The 26,325-nt window shown below is 45.5% G+C and overlaps 1 protein-coding gene across 7 annotated transcripts in view; it reads right to left on the bottom strand.

The window, feature by feature from the left end:
* RASAL2 (RAS protein activator like 2) overlaps positions 1-26,325 on the bottom strand; it is a 272,881-nt gene that overhangs the window by 108,038 nt on the left and 138,518 nt on the right. For 5 of the 7 annotated variants that reach the window (XM_075320621.1, XM_075320623.1, XM_075320625.1 and 2 more), the window contains one exon: positions 7,393-7,499. In XM_075320621.1, coding sequence (XP_075176736.1) covers positions 7,393-7,499 — 107 coding nt within the window. Of the gene's footprint in view, positions 1-7,392; positions 7,500-7,647; positions 7,669-8,096; positions 8,412-26,325 lie in introns of those variants that run through there. The other 2 variants (XM_075320629.1, XM_075320627.1) reach the window with 2 other exon arrangements.

Here is a 26,325-nt window from a genome sequence, read left to right as displayed (position 1 = left end):
CTTGAGAAAATTTCTTGAGAAAATGAGCATGTCCATTATTTCCGCAGGTACCTGCGGTATACCCCCGGTATTTCACTCCATTCACTGTAATGCAATTGCGAAATTCCGGGGGTATACCGCAGGTAGCAAATGATGTGCGGTATACCCCCGGTATAGCCGCGATTTACCTGCGGTAATGCTCATCGCTGCCTGCGGTTTTGCAGGAAGCGATGTCATTATGCCAGGAAGAGGAAGCGGAGCAGAGTAAACACACACGTCACACTCCCTGGACGCCGCACAGAAGCACTTCCGTGTGACCTCCAGGTGCCCGTGCAGTCTGTGTCCCGCCCCAGCCTCGCGGCTGCCTGCACTGCAGCGTGTCAGTGTGTGCCCGCAGTGTCAGCAGCCTGTCACGCGGAAGCGCAGGCAGACACTGACACCCTGCAGTGCTGGCAGCCACGGGGATGACGATCGCTGCTGTCAGGAGGTGAGATCATTACCCGCTGTGATGATCTCCTGCCTCCTGACGTCACCGCGATCACTGCTGTCTATGCCCGTCTCGCGAGCGGCCCGAGACTGTCACTAGCGGTGACGTCACGGGCTCTCGCGATACTTCTGACAACGCGACAGGCATAGAAGTCAGTGACAGCGCTGACGTCAGCAGTACAGGAGATGATCACAGCAGGTAATGATCTCATCTATCCTCCTGGCAGCAGCGCTCGGCATCCCATGCAGTGACCTGGGCTATTGATGTTAGCTCAGGTCACTGCATTGCTCTCCTAGCCAATGTGGAACATTCTGTTCTTCATTGACTGGGAAAGCGACTATGGTATGGATCGCCGTGGGACCCCCCCTATTGGATTACGCCAGACATGGAATTGATTGTTCTTTTCAATAAATTGGTGAAAGAGGGAATGTTTTGGGGAGTGTTTTTTCAAATAAAACTTTTTTTGTTGTCTATTTTTTATTTCTTACTGACTGGGTTGGTGATGTCGGGTATCTGATAGACGCCTGACCTCACCAACCCCAGGGCTTGATGCCAGGTGACATTACACATCTGGCATCAACACCATATATTACCTCGTTTGCCAACGCACCAGGGCAACGGGATGAGTTGGGGCGAAGCGCCAGGATTGGCACGTCTAATGGATGCGCCACTTCTGGGGCGGCTGCGGCCTGCTATTTTTAGGCTGGGGAGTGTCCAATAACAGTGGACCTCCCTGGTCTGAGAATACCAGACCACAGCTGTCCGCTTTACCTCGGCTGGTGATACAATTTGGGTGGGACCCCACGTTTTTTGTTTTAAATTATTTATTTAATGTAAAATAACAGCGTGGGGTGCCCTCTGTTTTGGATTACCAACCAAGGTGAAGCTGCCAGCGGTGGTCTGCAGGCTGCAGCCGTCTGCTTTACCCTAGCTGGCTACAAAAGATGGGGGGACCTCACGTCGTTTTTTTTTTTTTTAATTATTTATTTTATGGCTAAATACAAGGCTAGAACCCTTTAGTGCCACATGAAAGTCACTAAAGGGTGCCAGCTTAGAAAATGCAGGGGTGTGGGACATTATATAGGTCTTTCTCATCTATCTATCTATTCATCTATCTATTCATCTATCCATCTTTCCCTCTATCCATTATCTGTCTATCGATTATCTATATTATTTATTGCAAAACCGCAGGGACCAACCTGCGGTAAATCCGCGGCAAGTTCGCGGCAAATCCGCATGCGTTTTTCCCCGCGGATTTTTCCGCAGGTGCGGAAATCTTCAACTCCCAGAAGTTTCTCAAGAAATTTTCTTGAGAAAAATCACTTTTCTAGTGCGCACATAGCCTAAGAAAGCAATGAGAAAGTGAAAGAATGCTGCAAAAAAAATAAATAAAAAAATTGCAACAGTGTTTTTGGTGAATAAGGCTGCTTTCACACTACGTCTTTTTAACATGCGTCCTGAACGGTTTTTTAACGCAGAAACGGATCCAGTGCAAATGCGTTTTCATTTCAATGCATTTGCAATGGACTCGCGTTAACATGCGTTCACCTGCGTTTGCGTGCGTTATAGTGAGGATCCAGCGACTTGCAGTTTTTTAACATCTTTCAAAAACGCTACTTGTAGCGTTTTTGAGCTGCGTCCAACTTCTGCAAATTGCTGGATCCTGACTAAACAGCACGCAAACGCAGGTGAACGCTGGCATGCTGATAGGCAGGATCCTGCTTGCTCTACTGAGCATGCCCAGAAGCCAGCCCCGTGATCAGTCTCTCTCTCTCCTCCCTCTGTCTCTCCCCCTCCCTCTCTCTCCCTCCCTCTCCCCCACCTGAGAGCTGCGGACACTCGTAACCAAGATAAACATCGGGTAACCACTTATCTTAGTTACCCGATGTTTACGTTGGTTACGTGTGCAGGGAGCCCGGCTCCTAGCAGCTGCAGATGCTTGTAACCAAAGTAAATATCGGGTATCCAAGCAAGTATACCCGATGTTTACCTTGGTTACGAGCGTCTGCAGCTGTCAGATGCCGGCTCCCAGTCTGGCACGTTTAGTTCCCATCACTCCCGATCACATGACTCCAATGCCCGCCCCTAAACATCCAGTGACAGGATCCTGCAAAGTAACACATGCGTTTGCATGCGTTTTTTGCTGTAAAAGCAGGATCCGCTTTTGCAGCAAAAAAACGTTCAGGACGCATGTTAAAAAGACGTAGTGTGAAAGCAGCCTTAAACTAACTTTATTAAGCATGTACTGTATACAAGCCACACAGGTAATCAGCTATAAAAAAAAAAAACACTGCAAGATAAAAAAAAAAAAACACGTCCAAAACTTTTCACGTTGACTGAAAATTTGTACTGCAAAGAGATCAGGCTTTGGCTGCAGGAAAAATAAAAAAAGCAGCAAAATCGCTATGTGTGAACATGGCCTAATTCATGGACATATTGGAGCAAAAATTTGTCCCAAGACCCATGTGAAATAATCTGTGTTTAACATACAATGGAAACTTGGTTTACGAGAACAGTCCGTTCTGAGAGTGTGCTTGCTGACCAAGTTACTCGTCTAGCAAAGCAAAATTTCCCATAGGAAATAAAGGAAGCTCAGACAATTCGTTCCACAACTTGTTCAATGTCCCATTCTGGTTCCCTATTGTGCCATTCCACACACGCACGCACGCACGCACACACACATATTATGCTCACCTTACCTTCCGTTCCATCGCCGGCCTCCCGGTTCTTGTAGTTTGCCGGTACAGGATGTGTATTTGTCACGAACCCGGTGTCCCGACAGCCCTCCTTACCCACTGAGCCGGTCCCTGCATCGCACCACCGCTCCGTACCCACTGATCCAGCATCGCCAGCACACCACTGCTCCTTACCCACTGAGCCGGTCTCACCGTCCAGGCACCGCTCCTTACCCACTGATCCAGTATCGCCATCGCACCACCGCTCCTTGCTCACTGATCCAGTCCACGTGTCCACTGGTCATGGCTCCCGCTCGTGCTATCCTGTGTCCTGCTCCTGGTCTTATGAGTCTGACTCTGAGTCTTAGCCACATGGTTCTGTATAGGACCGGGCCGCGCCCACTCTCCTGGTCTTATAGGCCCAGCACACCTGCAGCAGGAAATGACATGAGGCTGTGCTGGGTATATAAGACTGGCCTTTCCATGTGGGCGGCGCCTGATCAACGTGTCTTGAAGCTTTGTCTTGTGAGCGAGGTGCTCAGGTCCCCTTGTGCCGTGTCCTGTACTACTGCCTATCTTTACTACCCGGCACCTGTACCAGTGTCCTGCACTGTCTCAAGGAACTATGAGACCGCGGTGACTTTGTTCTACCCGTCCCCGGAAGGACGCTGGCCCCCTAGTACCGTGTGACTTTGTTCTACCTGTTCCCGGAGGGACCCATCCCTGCTACGCCAGTGCTCCGGCTGCCGTGTACCCTGCCCTCCGGTGGGGTGCTCGGTCCAGTGGATCCACCTCCTGGGCCTACCAGTCCTCTCGGCCCTGACAGTATTGGGGTAACCATCACGACCGATGCCGGAGCTTCCGCTGCCTTTGAGAAGTGGCTGACAGCAGAAGTTCCTCCATCGTGGAAATGGTTACCCGATACACATCCTGTACCGGCGAACTACAAGAACCATGAGGCCGGCGATGGAATGGAAGGTAAGGTGGCATAATATGTGTGTGTGCGTGTTTGTACGGACTGCAAGAGCGGGTCAGAGCGTGGTGAAAGTACGGAACCGGAAGTGCGTGCGGTGAGTATTTGCTCGTACAGCAAAGATTGCTCGTAAACTGAGTTACAAATTTACTGCAAGCTTTGCTCTTATAGCAAAATACTTGCACACAAAGATACTCATAAACCGAGGTTCCACTGTACCCTTAATTTTCCTTGTAAAGGGGATGTCCACTTTCTAATTAAAGTGGGTAAAACGTGGCATTGTTAAAGGGAATCTGTCACTTTGCTCCCCCATCTGAGAGCAACGTAATGTAGACACAGAGACACTGATTCCAGCGATGTGTCACTTACTGAGCTGTTTGATGTCATTTTGATAAAATCATTTTTCGCTGCTGCAGATCTAGCAGTTATAGAGCTCATGAATATGCTGGACTAACTGCAGCACGCCAAGTAGTCCTCTAATGATAATCTACTGCTGATTAAACAGTGATTTTATCAAAACTACACTAAGCAGAGCAGTAACTGACATCACTGGAATCAGGGTCTCTGCTCCTATGTTATGATGCTCTCAGATTACACTATGTAACAAAAAATTATAATTCCGTTCCTGGTTTAAAAGTGTTATTTCCTGTTTATTTGTGCATTACTTATTTGGGAAAAAGTTAATGCTACCCTGAAACGTCGCTTTTGTGGCTGCCACAATGATTTTAGGATACCTATGTAGTCCAATAGTACACTCACTATATTGGAATGTCATTGTTCATGTGAACTACACATTACTGTCTATTTCTATAGTCTGATAAGATTTGTGTAATCAAAGTATGAAAGATGTTCAGGACTTCAGGATTCCAGACTTTACATCATTCAAAGCTATTGTGACACAGAAGTATTACTCCTTAATGGTAACCGGAATCCTTCTCTGCCCCTTCCCCATTCAGCAAAGCTTAAACAAGACTATGAAAATAAGAAGAGATTGTTAAATGCGAAGATATAATAGGAATATGGTTGGGAAGTAATTGGAGATTTCAAAATGGTTGCATTCTTGATGGCTTTTCAATTAAGCGTCCATGCTTTGTTTGCCTTTGGGATAGCAGGGACGCTACCATAGACAATACTGGCCCGAATGTACGGTGTTTCCGTGGGGAACAACAGCATTAAATGGGAGCCACTTGTAGACCCTTGAAAGGCACTAATGCCACCTTTCCACATAAAGGCCTCAGGAATCAATTTGTCACAGCTTTGGACAAGTAATCAGCGCCATTCAAGTATCTACAGGATCTCTTCCAAAAGCAAAAAAGTTTCAGCTGGCGTTTCATGTCGGCCCTCAAATCAAGACAGTTATGGAGTGTCAAGAGTTTCCCAAACTCCTCAAAGGAAAAGAGAAAGAAGCATGGCTCAGTTTTAACGTAGTTACAGGCCTCCTTTGGAAATTAAAAAGCTGAAAACTATGTTGCATTGGTTGAGACTGATGAAGCAAAATGGGCCGCACGAGGTCTCAAAGTCCATATCCTCGATGCCCATCTTCATAGACTCAAACAGAAGATGGATTCCCAGGAGCACGGAGAGCGCTTTCATCAAGATCTAGCATGCCAGGGAAACTGCAAGAACCACCTGAGAGGGGACTACATTCGGGGATTAATATGTAAACGTGATGACATACCCTCACAAAAGTAAACATTTCTGGGTTGCTTTTCATCAATTTGTAGCATTTTGATTAAAATATGCTAATGATTTAAAAATATTGTATTTCGTTTTCATTATGAACTTAAACCCAAACATTTGTAATTTTCTGTAAGACGGAATTCCAATTTCAACTTTTCGCTGTTCTGACGTAAAATCAAAGTTTTTGCAGTCTAATACATTTTTTCCATGTTTTTATGATATAACCAATTAAGAAATGACATTTATTCCCTGGGAAGAAAAATCATGTTACATAGTGTTATTTGTTAAAAACCTTTTGACAGATTCCCTTTAAACTTATTATTAATCGTCTCATGCCATTTTTGTCATGTGAAGGACTGTGACCCGCGCTCTCCTTGTCCATGTTGGGTCTCCAGCTATGCAGGCGCTAATCTATATTGTTCGCTTACAGTATATACAATATACGCTCTTGTTTCTGATTCTTTATGGCCCTTGCACAGGTTTCCATTGCATACATACTCTTCTTCAGTAAGGGAAATGGTGCCAAATGCCTGCGTGCAGCTTGCACACATGGGACGCCTACCCCCTACAGCTAGCGTTTGTGGTCCAGGAACAGAGTGGCTGCCCTCACCCCTCCTCTCCATGATATTGGTCTTAAACAATTTGCCAAAGTTGACATGTTTCCGGCTTTTACATTTGCCAAGTGCTGCAGAACGTTGGCGTCCACAAAACTAACGAATAATATTTCCACTCTTTCGGGAGATGTGTCCGGCACAGTCAATACTGTAACGCGCTTTACACGGCTACAGGTAGATGGCACAAGGCAGACAAGTATACCGCCATATTGTGCACCTCCTGAATCGCAGTGTCGGGCACACAGAGGTGGGACTGCGGAAGATAGGAGTAGCGGCAGCTGGAACATCTCAGCAGGTTTTTCCTGACCTTCACTTTTGCTGACTGAGTTGGCTTTTGTTACATTTCCCAGGACCAGAGGAGCGAGCGGCAGACGGCATTCCCTCACATCCAATTACACTCTCTGCTAGACAAAAGTAGGTCTGTGCCGCATCGGTATTAACACTACCGGGGGCATTCATATTGCACCTAATGTATGATCGGACTGCTGTTGTCATTCTTAATCAGATTGGGCACTGATGGTTATTACTTGCGGAGAAACCTGACATCCTGCTCCTTCCATCCAGCTACTAAACTATGCTAATAGTATAAACCAGCTTAACCCCTCCGCTACCTGCAAAACACTGCAGGGAGACTATATAATACCGCTATGCTCTGCTATAGGGGCTGGAAATAAATTGTCATCGTTCCGCAACTTCTAGTGGTTGCAAAGTGACGACCTCTATTGGACCTGTCATTAATAGTTGTCACCCGGCATCTGTTTCCCATGTGAGATATCGGTGCATAACTCTAGCGAGGGGTCCAGGTCACATCTATCTACACCATGATACAATATGTGATGGAGTGAAACATTATTGACTGCTCTGCCATTTTCTAAATGAATGCAGCAGCGTCTTCCCATTTATGAATCTAGCAGATGCTGCAGATCTGCTGCCGGCTCGTTCTGTATGCAGCACGCTCACAACAAATCATTACCAGCCACTTACGGGGACTTTAAAAGGAGAGGTGCTTGCAGGGTCCATGGAGTTGGCCTTGTCGGATGTACTGGTCCCAGAGATGCTTCTCCTTCGTGGTGACCTCTCGGCTGGCACCTCTGCAAAGGGGAAGAAAAGAAGAAGAACGACAAGACGTGAGAAGCTGTCAACATTCTGCAGCCAGAACAAGACTGACAACTTCATGAGCGGTAACGGCAAGCATCTTTTTGTTTAAGCGTCCGGGGTGAAAAGATAATTGGTCTTTACATTTCACAGCTGGATTCCTCTGAGCAGAAGAAGTAAAAAAGAACTCTGCAGACGCCAAAAAATACACAACTCTGGGAACAGAGGAGCGTTGAACAGGTGAATTCCTGCATCGTTACTAGACAAAACAGTTCACAAACTTGCAAAAATCGGAAAAAAGTGCAGAATAAGGAAAGAGAAAAACACCTTTATACAACCCATTCTGTCTTGCCATGACGTTACAAAAAGTATAAAATTGATTTTACGCATTAAAACACAGAAAAACAAAAGTTACTGCAATGCTCCAAAAGCATAAGACAAACAAAGTGCAAAAAACAACAACATAATTGCAAAATAAGATGTTTGCACGTAGCATGACAAGCAATAAGGAAGCAGATTAAAGGGTTACACCTAGGCTCGGGACGCTACACATGCTTAAAGGAACGAGAGAAGTCAGTTACATTCTTTAGTACCTTTATCACAAGTGCTACCCATTTCTACGTCAAAGGTTGGGCTGTATCCAACTTCTGAGATGCAACAAAGAATCCCACACATGGACCTGGATTTATAGCTTACGCAGCCCTCTACCGGTCCTCGGGAATGGCAAGCGTGATCGCTGAGCCCGGACAGCCTGGCATATTCCACTCTTCGAGGGGAATCTGGTGCAGCAACGACGAACAATCCTGGCCTTTTGGCCCAAGGGATCCGTGCTACTTCCAATTCCGAAAGAAGCTGGATCCGATCAGTCTGCTCCCCCTCCCCTGCCAGTGTGCAGAAAGCAAAGGGGATAACACACACGACTGCAGCTATTCAATCAATTGCCTGAGCTGCACATCCTCATTAGATATCAAGCTATTTACAGATGCTGAAGCACTCTGGCATTTAGTGGGAGAAAGTGTCATCATCATCCGAGCTCCCCCAGTCTGTGCAAACAATAAGCACTTACTGAAAAATGCTGCCAGCCTGTGCCAGTGCAGAACGGCTCTCCCTGAAAGGAGAAACGATCAGATCTCTACGCAATGACACCCTCCGAGGAGGTAAATAGAACGCGAGAAGGCTCGAATCAATAAATTAAAGCAACACAAAAAAAGCTCAATGTATCGGAGGCACAAAAAGATACAGAACATAAAACATATGAGTCTAACAATAACAGAAAACACAAAATAAACACAAAAGAAAAGGAATATGGAAGAGCAAAGTACAACAAAAAAACTACTGTTCCTTCTGCACCTGGACTCCGAAAGAGAGGGAAAGAAAAGAAAAGATTCTTCTCAGATCTACTTGATACCCAAGACAACAGGACACAGGAATTTCTCAAGACTCGGAGAAGAGAAAATTGTGGCAGGGATAAAGCAAATAAGATAAAAAAAATGTCATCTAAACACAATCTCCGTCCTGGATACAACCACAACAGTCCAGTTCCTTTAATATTCCTCGATAATCGCCCCCTCTGCACAATGACAGCTCGCTCAGCAGCCGGAGAAAGGGACGTTACATGAAGGTGCAGTCCCTGGCTCCAGTGTTGCCAGCCTGCCGCTTGGACCCGTCCTCCTGGCTGGATGGGTTTCTATCTCGCATATCACTGGCACATTCAACGTTTCTCATTGCTGCTTTTTTGTCCTTCGGACTTGTAATATATTCTGAGCTGCCTTCCATGCAGATCTACCAGAAGTTGTTGCTATGTTGAGCGCAGGCTGCGGTTCTTTCGAGCTGGGAGAGAAATCTATACCATCTCAGTTCTTCCAAAATTAGATGTCTTCACCCCCCTTCCTACCGTCCACCCCCGGCTTGCTACTATTGCATTATCACCTGCTGCAAAATCAATGCAGCCCTCCTCTGCTCAATGGCTTCTATTTCTTTTCTTGTCATCTGCACTTAGTCCCGGGAAAGAAGAACTGGCAACTGGTACACACAAAAACGAGCACTAAAAAAAGAGGGGGAGAAGAAGAAGGCACTATCCAGTCTGTGCCGCAGTACAAGTAGGGTAACCTAGTAAACAGATATAAGGGAAAAAAACAAACAACAGTAAAGGTGGTGTCACACACAGCGACGACGACAACGACGTCGCTGCTACGTCACCATTGTCTGTGACGTTGCAGCGACGTCCCGTTGCTGTCGCTGTGTGTGACATCCAGCAACGAGCTGGCCCCTGCTGTGAGGTGGTTGCTGAATGTCCTGCTTCATTTTTTGGTCGTCGCTCTCCCGGCACATCGCTGTGTGTGACAGCGAGAGAGCGACGAAATGAAGGGAGCAGGAGCCGGCATCTGGCAGCTGCGGAAAGCTGTAACCAAGGTAAACATCGGGTAACCAAGGGAAGACCTTTCCCTGGTTACCCGATATTTACCTTCGTTACCAGCCTCCGCCGCTCTTGCTGCTAGTGCCGGCTCCTGCTCTGTGCACATGTAGCTGCAGTACACATCGGGTTAATTAACCCGATGTGTACTGTAGCTAGGAGAGCAAGGAGCCAGCGCTAAGCAGTGTGCGCGGCTCCCTGCTCTCTGCACATGTAGCGACGTGATCGCTGCTGCGTCGCTGTGTTTGACAGCTAAGCAGCGATCATAACAGCGACTTACAAGATCGCTGCTACGTCACAGAAAATGGTGACGTAACAGCGATGTCGTTGTCGTTATGTGTGACACCAGCTTAAAGGTCTCTTTTCCCCCAACAAAAGAATACTGATCTTCACGAATGACTAGAGCAGGGCAGGGCAGCTAGAGTGATAACAGAAAAGACAAGATTACAAAACTACCAAAGGAATTCATAAACTGGAAATAATGCAATACAAAGGGGGACATATACCAGGAGAGGCCCAGGAGGGGCATATATATACCAAGAGGGGGGTACGGTGTGTGTATATATGTATATATATATATATATATATATATATATATATATATATATATATATATATATATATATATATATATATATACACCAAGATGGGGGCATATATACCAGACGTGAGACCTATATACCAGCAGGGGCAAATCTATACCAGGAGGGGGACATATATACCAGGAAGGATTAAGGACTCCTCTGTTTTTATGCGTTCAGTCCGAAACGCATAAAGTTTACCCTGTCTGTACTCCTGCACTGTGCGGTTCTGGCTGGAATTTTAAAGCATACTTTCTTCAATAAAGGATGAAAGATTTTTTTATGGAATTGGTGCAAAGTTCAAATCTGTTCCTTCCTTACTTCTGCTATACCGGTGTGGACTAGCCGGAGAACTGCTTCCTTTTTTCACATTTCTATGCCAGGAAGGGCCCAGGATGGAGGACGTATATACCAGGATGTGTCATATATTTCACCTATTCTAAAGCATTCTAGAGCTTAGTATAGACCTGAAAACAGGCAGCGTGCCCTCAAATACACATTCATCTTCCCTCACTACTGCACATTTATCTATACGAACAAATCTGTCAAATGAAAATGTAAAGAGACGCGTAGAGTGGCTTTGTTCTGCATTTAAAAACAAATAAGTGCTTTGACACAAAACCTGGAGAAAAACATGGTCATTTTACCCTCGAAATTACATTTTGATCCTCATTGGGGGGTCGCTCTTAGGCTATGTGCGCACGTTGCGTACAAGCCCTGCAGAAATTTCTGCAGCGATCTGAAGAGCACATGTGCGCTTTAGATCGCTGCAGAAATGTCCGTAGTGAGCGCCGATTCCATGCGCTCTGCCTGCAGCTCCTGCCATAGACAGAGCAGGAGCTGCCGGCAAAGCGCAGGAAAGAAGTGACATGTCACTTCTTTTTGCGCAGCGCTTCGGCAGTAGCCGAAGCGCTGCGCTCTTAGACGCCACGTGCGCACGGCCCCTGCACAATCTCCATAGACTGTGCAGGGGCCGCAGGACGCATGCAGTTACGCTGCGCTACAAAGCGCAGCGTAACTGCATGTTTTTACGCAACGTGCGCACATAGCCTTCGGGATGAAGGAGCACTACCATGCTCTGTACTCGTAACTAGTGATAAGCGGGCACTACCATGCTCGGTACTTGTAATGATGAGCAGTTGATGCTCGGATGGGCGTAACTGCTCGTTACTAGTACCGAGCACCCGAGCATGGTAGTGCCCGCTCATCACTAGTTACCAGTACCGAGCACCCGAGCATGGTAGTGCCCGCTCATCATTAGTTACCAGTACTGAGCACCCGAGCATGGTAGTGCACGCTCATCACCAGCTCCGAGTACTGAGCACCCGAGCATGGTAGTGCCCGCTCATCACTAGTTACCAGTACAGAGCACCCGAGCATGGTAGTGCCCGCTCATCACTAGTTACCAGTACCGAGCACCCGAGCATGGTAGTGCCCGCTCATCATTAGTTACCAGTACAGAGCACCCGAGCATGGTAGTGCACGCTCATCACTAGTTACCAGTACTGAGCACCCGAGCATGGTAGTGCACGCTCATCACCAGCTCCGAGTACTGAGCACCCGAGCATGGTAGTGCCCGCTCATCACTAGTTACCAGTACAGAGCACCCGAGCATGGTAGTGCCCGCTCATCACTAGTTACCAGTACCGAGCACCCGAGCATGGTAGTGCCCGCTCATCATTAGTTACCAGTACAGAGCACCCGAGCATGGTAGTGCCCGCTCATCACTAGTTACCAGTACTGAGCACCCGAGCATGGTAGTGCCCGCTCATCACCAGCTCCGAGTACTGAGCACCCGAGCATGGTAGGCCCCCCCCCTCCCCCCTCCCGAATAGATTATATAGAGGTGCCCCCTCCATCCTGGTGTTTCCCAAAGGACGACCTAAGAAATGCAATTTTGCAAATTAAAGACTGACCAGAGATTAATCTTGAAATTATTTTTACATTTCAACCCGACAAAAGGAAAAAGAATTTAAAGTGGAGAGTAAGGAGCTGCTTCTTCTGTCCAGAAACAGCGCCACCATTTTGCATTGGACAAACCTGGCATTGCAGCTTAGACTGTTTCATTTACAATACCATACAATGAATGGTGAACAAATAAGGCAGAATCCTTTCCCCCCATCTCAGACAACCCATTTGACATGTTTGCACACACGCATGTGAAAGCTTTTAGTATCACTTATAGAGCGCAGCTTGCTTTTTAGCTTGGTGGTCTCTTAATTGATGTGGTGCAATGCTTTCTTCCACAGAGCGCGTAACCACCAACTGCCTATAGAGAGCCTTAAATCACGGAAGCAACGGCCGTAATAGCATCATTTACAGGTTGGAAGAACCATCCCATCATACCAGACTTCCATCATCTCCTTTACTGGTCTTTGCAATAATGGAAGAAACAAAGTATGAATTGGATATTCTTCCTTAGTTATGTGACATTTCAGACATCCTAACGTTCCTTAAAGTAAGGAGATAAATGCGTTGTGCCTGGAGGTCGCAGGAACCAAATCCATTTTAGAAAATTGTGTTTTAGAATTTTTTTTTTCTTTATAAGGTCAACCCAACATTATGTAACCTTAGAAAACAGGAGCCAACATGAAGACAAATGACACCAAGAAGAAAGGAAAAGGCGATCAACCGGTGAAGATGGGAATAGATCGTCTGGAGAAAGTGCAGAATCAGGATTTCGCACTGATCTGCTATTTTGGAATACTTTGTGCTTTTGTTAGTGGATGACGGGAGTTAGGCTTTGTGCACACATGTGCATTTTTCCTGCGTTTTGGATGAGTTTAAAACTGCAGCGTCTCAATGACAAAATGCATGCGCTGTGCTTCCCCAGCAAAGTCTATGAGAAGTCTGCAAATTCCATGTGCATGTTGCTTTTTTTGTTAGGCAGCGTTTTGGATGCCAAATATTTGACAAAATTGATGCGTTTAAAAAAGCAGCATGTCACCACTTGTGCGTTTTGGTTGCATTTTCCACCCATTGAAATCAATGAGATGTGTCAAAACGCAACCAAAATGTTTAGCTGTGCGCTTGCACTGCATTTTTGTTGCATTCTGCATGCTTTTTTGACAAACAAAACTCAGGTCTTTCGGTCTCTCTCTGTCGGTGATGGTCTCTGTCTATTGGTCTTCGTCTGTCGGTCTCTCCCTCTCACCCCCTCTCTCATACTCCCCGATCACTGGCGCGGCACTACACAGCTGTCACACTGCTCTGGCGGCTTCTCCTCTGTTGAAAATGCCCGCCGCCGCTCATTATTCTATCTCATATTCACTGCCTCCCCCGCCCACTGGCGCTTTTGATTGGTTGCAGTCAGACAAGCCCACACGCTGAGTGACAGCTGTTTGACTACAACCAATCACAGCCACCAGTGGGTGGGTCTAGATCGTGCAGTAAAATAAATACTAATAAAAAAAAAAAAAAAAAAAAAAAAAACCACACGGCGTGCGGTCCCCCCCAATTTTGACACCAGCCAAGGTAAAGCCACACAACTGAGGGCTGCTGTTGTTAGGATGGGAAGCCCCACGTTATGGGGATCCCCCCAGCCTAAAAATCAGCCAGCAGCGCCCGGAATTGTCGCATCCATTAGATGCAACAGTCCCGGGACTCTACCCGGCTCATCCTGATTGCCCTGGTGCGGTGGCAATCGGGGTAATAAGGAGTTAATGGCAGCCCATAGCTGCCACTAAGTCCTAGCTTAGTGATGGCAGGCGTCTATTAGATACCCCCATCACTGAACTGTAGTGAAAGTAAATACACACCGAAAAATCCTTTATTTTAAATAAAAGACAAAAAAAAAAACCCCTCTTTCATCACTTTATTAACCCCTAAAACATCCCTCCAGGTCAGACGTATTCCACACGACATTCCACGATGCTTTCAGCTCTGCTACATCGAAAGCTGACAGGAGCGGCCGTAGAGCACAACCGCTAGCTATCAGCTCCATGCAGCAACTGAAGTGAGTTGCGCTATCAGTGGTGACGCCACTTAGATTACCCGCGGCCACAGCTTAATCCTCCAACTGTCTCAGGTGGAGGACTTCAGCTGTGGCCGCGGGTAACCTGAGTGACGGCACCACTGATCGCGCGGCTCACTTCAGTCACTCAGGTGATTTGCGTTCACAGGTGAGTTCTTCACTTGTGATCGCAAATCAGGCCGCTACACACAGAGCTGCGCAATGACCGTGAACTCGGGTGAAGCTCTGATGTCACTGCTCTGAACCCCTGTGTCCTGTCACTGACCTCAGAGGTTTATCTGAGTTCATGACAGCACAGAGAGAGAGACGCGGGATGACAATGAAGTCAGGTGAAGGTCATCCGAGTTCATTCTCATCGCGCAGCTTTATCTGCTATCAGCGGGCATGTAGCAGAGCTGAATTGCCATGGGACCGCACTGTGAAAAATGCATCCAAAACGCATGTAAAACGCATGTAAAATGCATGAAAAATGCATACGTTTTGAATGTATTTTTTTTATCAGACGCAGTGTTTATAGTTGTCAAAGTCTGCCGGAGGGTGCATTTTTTTTTTTACAATTGCAGAGCGCATTGTGCGCACATACCCTTATGATGATCACCCGACCCGGACATACAGCAGTGCAGCCTCGTGCGTATCGACAAGCTGTAAGGCCGCTCAATATGTCATGTTACAATATTTATGCTCTCTAGAAGATTGCAGGATCAATGTAAAGCCACGGTATATTTCCAGGCCGGCTGCTGTACTACACAGCGTAATCATTACTGGGAAAAGGGAAGATGCTCAATCTTATCTTTGTGTTGATGGAAGTGACAAGTGACTCCTGACTTATGGCGGTCATATATACGGCTGCCCATTACACGTTACAGGAGCTAGATCAGGGGCAGAACTTGGGTTCTGGTGCCCTAACAAATTTTTCTAAAATCGATCTAAGATTCATCAGTGATTTTATTCTGAGTATCAAAGTTTGGTCAGAATCAGCTTCTATCATCAGAGTTTGTTTTTTTTTTTAATCTGAGAAAAATTGATCAATCTTATGGAGGCTTCTGCAGTTTCTTCTATCAAATAATTTGCGAAAAATGGACTGCACAATGATGACATCCGAGTGCTGTCCTATCTTCTCCATTTACCCATAGACTCTCACTCATGAGTTTGATTCGACGCTCAGCTCAATATCGGACAATTCTCTATGCTTTTCTGTGGAATGCTCGGTACGAAGAGAAAATCGGATGTGTGAATAACGCCATAGACAAAGAATTCCAGCGCTGTGAGGACCGGACCACGATGGAAGGAGATAAAGCTTCATGTTTATTTCTTCATTAAAAGACACTGTGTAGTCAGAGATTAAAAAGTAAAAAAACATACTGAAGGAGAGAAAAAAAAACGACGCGTTTCGGCTATGCCTCACTCATAAGGCTAAGCAGCCGAAACACATTTTTCTCTTCAGTATGGTTTTGATTTTTTGATCTATCCCTTATTCAAGAGTAAGGCATAGCCGAAATGCATTGGTTTTTCTCTTCAGTATGTTTTTTTTTTTTTTTTAATCTATGCCTTATTCGTGAGTAAGGGATGGCCGAAACGCATGGGTTTTTCTTTTTAGTACAGTTATGATTGGTTTTTTTTATCTATGCCTTATTCATGAATACATAGCTGAAACACGTCGGATTTTCTCTTCAGTATGGTTTTGATTTTTTGACCTATTCCTTATTCACGAGTAAGGCATAGCCGAAACATCTTGGTTTTTCTCTTCAATATGGTTTTGAGTTTTTGATATATGCCTTATTTTAGAGTAAGGCATTGCCGAAATGCATCGGCTTTTCTCTTCAATATGGTTTTGATTTTTTTTTAACCTATGTTTTATTAATGAGTAAGGCATTGAAAAAACGCGTTGGATTCTCTCCTCAGTATGGTTTTGATTGTTTGATCTATATCTCATTCATAAGGCATTACCGAAATGCGTCTGATTTTCTTTTCAGTATAGTTTTGATTTATACCTTATTTATGAGTAAGGCATAGCCAAAACGCATCTATCGTGTCTTTGGTATGGTTTTTATTTTTTGATCCATGCCTTATTCAGAAGGCTTAACCGAAACGCGTTGGTTTTTCAATTCGGTATGGTTTTTATTCTTTTATCTGTCTGACTTCACAATGTCTTTAATGAAGAACTAAATGTGAACTTTTATCTCATTCCTCCTTCCATTGTGGCCCTTGCAGCGCTGGAATTCTTTTTGTCTGGATCCTGCTAGCCCCGCCAAGGTTTTTTCCGTGCGACTCAAGTCTTTGGTGAATAAGATGAGCGGACATTGACTCTTTTTTGTCTGTACATAGACTATCATAGGTACAAGTGCTTTCCCCAGTTCACCATACCAAAGCACGGATGCCGTAGACCCCATCAGCTCCATCCTGTAATGGTGTCAGACAGGAAGGCTGAATTTATTCTGTGATATGTTTGTAATTTTTGTTCTTGTCTGTGAATTGTACGAGTGCCGTCCATAAAAAAAAAAACTTGATGTCTGAATAAGCCCTTACACTTCTGAGCTACATTGAAATTTTGCTACTCCCAAGCTGGCTATCCGGAGTAGCCAAACCATAGTTCTGGGGTAAGGTCTCTATACCAAACTAATGTTGTTCTTTTGCAAAAATTACCTTACAAGTTATGGTTTCCCCAATATCTATTCTTGGCACGGAGCAGCCATATTCAGACGCAGCCCGGCAAAGCAGGGCTCTGATACTTTTGTCCACTCTGTGGGAATTTTTTTTTTACCTAACTGAAAACAAATTTAGAAGACTAAAAAATGTGGCCGATGACAAATATCAAAAGATATTTGCTGTGACATCTCTCCAACCGTGGCCCCATTCTTGGCACAACCATGGCATCTGGCTCCAAAGATTGGACTTCATGTAGCTTCCCTTGTACTGTTCTAAGCCTGAACCTCACGCTTATCCATTTCTGCACTATATATTATGTATATTTAACATGATATTTATAGCAGATGTGTTTAGCTCTCATTCAAGTGAATAGGATCTGAATCGCAGTGCCTGGAGATGGTTAGAGGTTATACAGTTGGTTGGGTGAAAGTGAACAGAGATGGGAGATAAAATTGATACATTGTTTCAAAAAGCTTTTTCTTCCCCTCCTCCCCATTTTTATCAAGGGTAAATCAACACAACAGCATCTGATATTCCGTCCACAAATTAAAAAAACGGATCAGTGAAAATGGATAAGAAACGGACATCTTTCATGAGTATTTATTTCATCCCCTCCACTCCCATTGTCACAGGTGACAGGCCTGTGGTGTCTAGCTATAGAAGGTCACAGCATTTGGCTGCACAAACTGCTCCCTGACCTTCTATTATTTCTGCTTGGTTTTAATCCCTTTCCCTTTAGGACCCTGCAGAGTTCCACAGCCTGTCAGCTGCTTTTCTTCAGCACTTCTCTTATGTCTTTATATACCTTCACTTCCTATTACTCAGTGATATATACCTTTAACAAGTTGTGGGTGCAAGCAGTCAGCTTGCATACATCTGGAGAATCTTGGTGGTTGTTGCAGTTCCTCTTCCTGAGTCTATTGGAGATAAGTTGTTTGTTCACTTTCCCCGTTTGTTATCCATGTGTCTTTAGTGCTTACTGGGATTGACTAAATGCTCATACCATCTGCTCCCTACCTAGGGCCCACAAAAGGATTAGGCAGTGAAATTCAACATGTTCTATCCTTCTCTGCCCCTACATAATCTGCTGGTGAAAAATTGTAGAGTCACCATAATTGGTCCTGCCAAAACTTGAGGGTTGGATAACTTTTTTTTTGTTGGAGCCAAGATATATTTAACTACTCATCTTCTCACCAATTCTGGGATATTTCTATAGCTACAAGCCTCAGCGGAAATCTTTTACTGAACGCACATTGCTGTCAGGGCGCAAACATTTCGGTATATTTCTGCATCATTATTAACAACATATTTCTCTCCTCTCCACAAATGAGAATCCGGAGTCCCGAGAGTTTATTTTAGATGCCTAATTTCTAGAGGGTTCTAATAAATATTCAGAGCCACCCTCACTGCACAGTTTAATACATATAATTGTTTATCATTAAAGCTCCAGAATATAGAAAAAAAAAACAAACAAACAAAAAAACACAACAAACATCCCAGGGAGAGGCAGGGAATTACATTTCCGTCTCTGCGGCATCTGTCAGATGCAAATATCTGTTTTAGGCGAGCGGCCTCTGTCTACATTCACTCTTAATTTGCTAATAAAATGAACAGGGCAATGCTAAACCAAGGTATTCACCGAGTTTGTTTTGCGCTGGAACATCATAAAGTAACAAGTTAAATAAAATTGTGGATGCACTGGAGCAAAAAATATAAAGAATAAAAAAAAAACAAATACTAATAAATATATATTATATATTAAGGTAAAATCATAAAAATATAATAAATGAAAAAAAGAAAATAAATAAAAATTACAAATAAAATAGTAAAATAAATTACATAAAAATCTATATAAAAAAACATTAATAATAATAATAATAATAATAAAATAATAGGCAACGATGGTTGATAGACAAGCTGCATATTCTGTGTTAAAGTGACATGAAGCAATAGTGGCCCACATAAAGCCTCGACAACAGAATGCGACATTTTACAAATAGTTTGCATTGTTGTACACTTCTGGCCTCGATGAATATCTCAGTCTCCCTCTCTGAATTTTCTAAGGCCCTGTGCCCACGCTCCGTATTTTGATGCAGATTTCTGAAAATATGCGTCAAAACTACACAGCGTGGGCACTGGGCCTAAGAATTCTATTCAGTGAGCCGAGTCCTGAAACCTCTCGTGTCTGCTCTTTGGGTGTCTAATGCACTTCACACCTTCAGTTTCACATTCCTCATAAGGCTGCTTTCACACATCCGTTTTTTGCAGTGCGGCACAATACGGCACTCTGCAGAAAAAACGCAACCGTTTTTTTTTTTGCCGCTGGTTGCGTTGTTTCCCGCATTGACTTGCATTAGCGCCGTATTGTGCCGCATGGCCTTGCGTTGCGTCCGTTTTTTGCCGGATGCGGCATATTTAGCCCATGCGGCGGCCGGATGGAACATTGCCTGGCACGTTTTTTGGTGTGGAGAAAAAAACGCATCCGGCGCGATTTACAATACAGGCCGCCAGATACGTTTTTTTGCACTGCGCATGCTCAGTATCAAGCAGCATCAGTCAAAAAATGGACGGGCCGCACAGAAAAACTTATGCAACTGATCTGTTTTTTTCACCGCATCTGTTGCATAGGTTTTTGAGCCGGATTGAGCCGCACTGCAAAAAACGGATGTGTGAGCGCAGCCTAACTTTATGCAATAAATGTAGCAAATCAGTGCCCGTCCTTTCACACAAAGCCTGTGGAAAGCCATGGGTGTTATGGTGCTCATCAATCACAACAAGTTAGAATTGCTTTTTGTATGATAAATCCAGGAAATGTCATTCTTAGTGATTTGCCATCCATTCTTTTACAGCTGCTCCTCATCAGCATTCTGCCAGCACTAGTGGTGCTGGAACTTCCTTACCCTTCAGTTCTCAGCATATATTGTCCAATGGCTTTGCCTGCCGCTATCTGCAGGCCTGCCTCTCAGTTATGGCTGTATGCACTATAATCCGTCACAGCGTCTCTGCTCCTAGTGATGTATTACACTGGACTTTAAGAAGAGGACAGCAGGTTATTAAGAAGAAAGACACCTAGTGACCAACAACTCTTAAATGATTTTTAGGGGGTAATGGAAATATTTTATTTCTTTAATTAAAGGGGTTATCCGGCTTATTTTGCTTTTTTTATTATTTACACTATTGGGCTACATTGGGGCAGGTAAGTAGATAGTAACCACTTACCTGCCCTGCTGTCAGCCCCTCTCCCCCGGCTCAGAGGGGTCATGTGACCGCTCCTGCCGCGATTTTTGCTGCTTCCGGTCATTTCATATCAACATGGGCAGGACCATGCTGACATGCAAATCTGGAACAGCATGTCGCCTCCCTGCTGGGCGGGTACAGTGCGATGAGCCCCGCCCCCTCCCTGTGCGCTGCTATCTGTGCCCTGTATGTGCTGGACAAACACAGGGTTGCCCTCTCTGTCTAGGACACTGTGAGTGCTGTTTTCCCAACAGTGTCCTCAGCTCATTATGTTGTATGGTGCCCGGGCAACTGTGACCCCCCCTCCCCCGTGCTCCTCGCTTCTGAATACAGTCAGAAGCAGGGATGTCACCTGATACCAGCGAACAACAGCACTGAGCTCTGTATAGAACACTGCAATCATCACAGCACGGAGAAGAGACAGCATGCTGCACGGGTGAGAAGGGAGGGCGAGCGGGGGGGGGGCGCAGAGAAGAGTGTGTGTGTGTGTCCCCTATAGACTCACATTAGGGGCTATATATAATGTTCATTACATAGTCTTCATTTATCTACAGGTGCAGTATACTGACAGGAGGGAATGTGTGTGGGCAGAGGGTGTGGCTGGACGCTCAGGCCGGGGGCGGTGCCAGCTGTGACTGTGGGTTTGGCAGTCAAACATGTCATGTTAGGTTGTGCTGAATGTAAACAAGGAGCTGCAGAGAATAAAGTGAAAAATCAAGAGAAACAAAAGTTAGAAAAAAAAAATAATGTAGGGGGCGTTTTATATGACAATACAGCACAGATTAACTTAATTTTTTTTTGGAGTTTATGTCGGACAACTCCTTTAAGGGATCTGCAGATTGTCTGGTTATCGCTTTCTCTCCTAAATGAGATAAAGTGGTCTGAAGGAACAATGGAAATAAAAATGATGCAGACTACGGAATAGGCGCTAAGCTGCACTTCTCAGCAGCGGCCACTGCACAGCCAGAAGAGTTGACAACAGATGGGGGTGTCAGTTGTCAGACCCCCGCAGATCTGATTCTGATCACCAATACTATAATGCTGGACATCCTCTAACTGTACCTGAGCCGCTGCCTACATACAGTGCCTACAAGTAGTCTTCAACCCCCTGCAGATTTAGCAGGTTTACACATTCGGAAGTAACTTGGCATTGTGACATTTGGACTGTAGATCAGCCTGGAAGTGTGAAAGGCACTGCAGCAAAAAAGAATGTTATTTCTTTTTTTTTTTTTTTTTTTTAAAAATTGTGAAAAGTTTATTCAGAGGGTCATTTATTATTCAACCCCTCAAACCACAAGAATTCTGTTTGGTTCCCCTAAAGTATTAAGAAGTATTTCAGGCACAAAGAACAATGAGCTTCACATGTTTGGATTAATTATCTCTTTTTCCAGCCTTTTCTGACTAATTAAGACCCTCCTTAAACTTGTGAACAGCACTCATACTTGGTCAACATGGGAAAGACAAAGGAGCATTCCAAGGCCATCAGAGACAAGATCATGGAGGGTCACAAGGCTGGCAAGGGGTACAAAACCCTTTCCAAGGAGTTGGGCCTACCTGTCTCCACTGTTGGGAGCATCATCCGGAAGTGGAAGGCTTATGGAACTACTGTTAGCCTTCCACGGCCTGGACAGCCTTTAAAAGTTTCCACCCGTGCCAAGGCCAGGCTTGTCCGAAGAGTCAAGGCTAACCCAAGGACAACAAGGAAGGAGCTCCGGGAAGATCTCATGGCAGTGGGGAAATTGGTTTCAGTCAATACCATAAGTAACGTACTCCACCGCAATGGTCTCCGTTCCAGACGAGCCTGTAAGGTACCTTTTACTTTCAAAGCGTCATGTCAAGGCTCGTCTACAGTTTGCTCATGATCACTTGGAGGACTCTGAGACAGACTGGTTCAAGGTTCTCTGGTCTGATGAGACCAAGATCGAGATCTTTGGTGCCAACCACACACGTGACGTTTGGAGACTGGATGGCACTGCATACGACCCCAAGAATACCATCCCTACAGTCAAGCATGGTGGTGGCAGCATCATGCTGTGGGGCTGTTTCTCAGCCAAGGGGCCTGGCCATCTGGTCCGCATCCATGGGAAGATTGATAGCACGGCCTACCTGGAGATTTTGGCCAAGAACCTCCGCTCCTCCATTAAGGATCTTAAGGTGGGTTGTCATTTCATCTTCCAACAAGACAACGACCCAAAGCACACAGCCAAGAAAACCAAGGCCTGGTTCAAGAGGGAAAAAATCAAGGTGTTGCAGTGGCCTAGTCAGTCTCCTGACCTTAACCCAATTGAAAACTTGTGGAAGGAGCTCAAGATTAAAGTCCACATGAGACACCCAAAGAGCCTAGATAACTTGAAGAAGATCTGCATGGAGGAGTGGGCCAAGATAACTTCAGAGACCTGTGCCGGCCTGATCAGGTCTTATAAAAGACGATTATTAGCTGTAATTGCAAACAAGGGTTATTCCACAAAATATTAAACCTAGGGGTTGAATAATAATTGACCCACACTTTTATGTTGAAAATGTATTAAAATTTAACTGAGCAACATAACTTGTTGGTTTGTAAGATTTATGCATCTGTTAATAAATCCTGCTCTTGTTTGAAGTTTGCAGGCTCTAACTTATTTGCATCTTATCAAACCTGCTAAATCTGCAGGGGGTTGAATACTACTTGTAGGCACTGTAAATTATTTAATATTTATGGGCCCACTGCTTTATACTGGAATAATTATAAAAAACAAAAAAACAAAACCACAAGTATTTTCTTTACATTCTTTCTTTACATTGTGAAATGTCAACCCCAGTCATGTACAAATTGCATTGCGAGAGTTTCCCACGGCGCCTCCTGCTGGTGACAAGTGGGAACTTGATGAAAGCACAACAGAGAAAAAGATGTAGCAGAACTGAATTTGCCACCTTAAATTAGGGCTGCATTGTAAAGAGCAGGTTGAGGTGATGCAGAAGTAACGCGGGACGTTTCCAGAGAACATATTGTTATTTCACAACAAACTCCGTTCTCATACATTTGCATGTAAATGAAGCTGCGCAGCCACAGACGCTTGATCATGTAGACCTTAAAAAACTAAAGCAAGTCCGAGCAAAATTACATCATGTTGCTTTTGACTCCGTTGCACAGAAACAAATACAACCCGAATGAAAATAAAGATTGTGATCTGCATTACTACAGCTATAACTGGTACTTAGCGCTCATTTTGATCACGTTCTGTGAGCCCATCTACTGTACTTACTTACTTACAAAATTGAGTTTTGAGGTTTCAATAAAATAAGTGTTTTATTAGCAGGAGATTATCACTACAGGATTAGGCGTCTTAGGCCTCTTGGTCCAACAGTGCTCCTGCCACTGATCTTTTTGTCAATATACAGTGTACACAGAAGGCCACCAATCAGTGGGGTGGGCCAGTTATACACAGGTCAGCATTCTGAGCTCTGCTAGATTTGCAGCAGAGAAATCTGTGACTGTATCTCAACTGCTTGACCCAATAAACTAAGGAACACAACAGCATGATGTAGGAGCAGAGGTCTGATTCCAGTGATATCAGATTACATAGCAAAAACCTGCTGACAGATTGCTTTTAAATGCAATTGTGCCCCCATTAACAATAAAAACAAACCTTACTCATCTTCCGCACCAGTAATGTCGGCATCGGGTCTCCCGACAATCATGTGATATTAAGTGAGCGCTGCACCCAATCAACGGCTGCTAATGAGCTTCAGCACTCTTATGACCCCCAGACGCCTCAGTTTTTGTACAAGGGAAACTTGAACACTAACATTTTAGAGGCCGATGATTGGCTGCAGCGCTGATGTGGCATAATAATGTCCCGCGAGCACTAGGATGCCTGCCGCAGACATCGCTGGTGCAGGAGGTGAAAATCTGTTTTATCTCACAGTGGAGTCATACTGCCTGTCCAGAATAATGTGGGGTCTTCTTTAAAAGGAGACTGCAAAGTGCAAAATGACGGTTCAAACCAAGCACAGGTGCGCGATGCACCCTTGATGTGGCCAAGCAGATTAGGGCACCTTCCCACAAAGTTGGTTGCATCCATCTCTGCCCTTTTCTTCCTTGATTGACAGCTCTAAATTTACAGGAAACCGAATAAGTAGATGGGAAGGTGCAGTGAATTGTTCGGCCATCCCAAGAGTGCACCGATTGCCTGTTCTTGGTTTGCACAGTCATTCTTTGCTGACAGACGCCTCTTATGCATTGAAAATACTTTCTACATTTTTTTTTTTTTGCTGTTCACAAACCCAAGTTCTGAAATGATCGTAATGGTATAGGAGACGCACACTATCAATGTCTTTGCAGCAGTGTTTTGCTTAAGGACATCTAGGAAAAACAATTGTATAAAATATTAATGGGCGTCCTCATCAAAACGGCAAGTGTTCATCCAAAATGAAACATTGCCGGCATTTCGCTGGGAAAAAAAAAAAAACATGCGAAAGACTACATTATCACCTACGTCATCAGGATCTTGTTCACATGCAGAAAATCTGTTTTTCAGCCCAGAATCTGTGACTTTTTTTCCCTTTAACCAATAGGCAAATTTCTACTTAACTGCTCCAATCACATAATTATGAAAAGAAGATGATTAAAAGGTAAAGTCTAATTGAAGAAAAGGGAGATTTAATTTCCCAATAATTAAGGTTGGAGAAGGCCCCCATTATGGGGTGGGAGGTTGGAGAAGGCCCCCATTATGGGGTGGGAGGTTGGAGAAGGTCCCCCTTATGGGGTGGTGGGTTGGAGAAGGCCCCCCTTATGGGGTGGGAGGTTAGAGAAGGTTCCCCTTATGGGGTGGGAGGTTAGAGAAGGTCCCCATTATGGGGTGGGAGGTTAGAGAAGGTCCCACTTCTGGGGTGGGAGGTTAGAGAAGGTCCCACTTCTGGGGTGGTGGGTTGGAGAAGGCCCCCCTTATGGGGTGGGAGGTTAGAGAAGGTCCCACTTCTGGGGTGGGAGGTTGGAGAAGGCCCCCATCATGGGGTGGGAGGTTGGAGAAGGTCCCCCTTATGGGGTGGGAGGTTAGAGAAGGTCCCCCTTATGGGGTGGGAGGTTAGAGAAGGTCCCCCTTATGGGGTGGGAGGTTAGAGAAGGTCCCACTTCTGGGGTTGGAGGTTGGAGAAGGCCCCCATTATGGGGTGGGAGGGTTGGAGAAGGTCCCCCTTATGGGGTGGGAGGTTAGAGAAGGTCCCCCTTATGGGGTGGGAGGTTAGAGAAGGTCCCCCTTATGGGGTGGGAGGTTGGAGAAGGTCCCCCTTATAGGGTGGGAGGTTGGAGAAGGTCCCCCTTATGGGGTGGGAGGTTAGAGAAGGTCCCCCGTATGGGTTGGGAGGTTAGAGAAGGTCCCCCGTATGGGTTGGGAGGTTAGAGAAGGTCCCCCTTATGGGGTGGGAGGTTAGAGAAGGTCCCCCTTATGGGGTGGGAGGTTAGAGAAGGCCCCCTTTATGGGGTGGGAGGTTGGAGAAGGCCCCCTTTATGGGGTGGGAGGTTAGAGAAGATCCCCCTTATGGGTTAGGAGGTTAGAGAAGATCCACATATGGGGTGGGAGGTTGGAGAAGGTCCCCCATATGGGGTGGGAGGTTGGAGAAGGTCCCCCTTATAGGGTGGGAGGTTGGAGAAGGCCCCCCTTATAGGGTGGGAGGTTAGAGAAGATCCCCCTTATGGGGTGGGAGGTTGGAGAAGGCCCCCCTTATGGGGTGGGAGGTTGGAGAAGGCCCCCCTTATGGGGTGGGAGGTTGGAGAAGGCCCCCTTATGGGGTGGGAGGTTGGAGAAGGCCCCCTTATGGGGTGGGAGGTTGGAGAAGGCCCCCTTATGGGGTGGGAGGTTGGAGAAGGCCCCCTTATGGGGTGGGAGGTTGGAGAAAGCGCCCTTATGGGGTGGGAGGTTGGAGAAGGCCCCCTTCTGGGGTGGGAGGTTGGAGATTACACCTTTATGCAGAAAAGGGACACTCAACTCCCA

This window comes from Anomaloglossus baeobatrachus, chromosome 8 (assembly GCF_048569485.1).
Source record: "Anomaloglossus baeobatrachus isolate aAnoBae1 chromosome 8, aAnoBae1.hap1, whole genome shotgun sequence".
NCBI classification, from domain to species: Eukaryota; Metazoa; Chordata; class Amphibia; order Anura; family Aromobatidae; genus Anomaloglossus; species Anomaloglossus baeobatrachus.
This window is presented reverse-complemented; position numbering and strand designations above follow the sequence as displayed.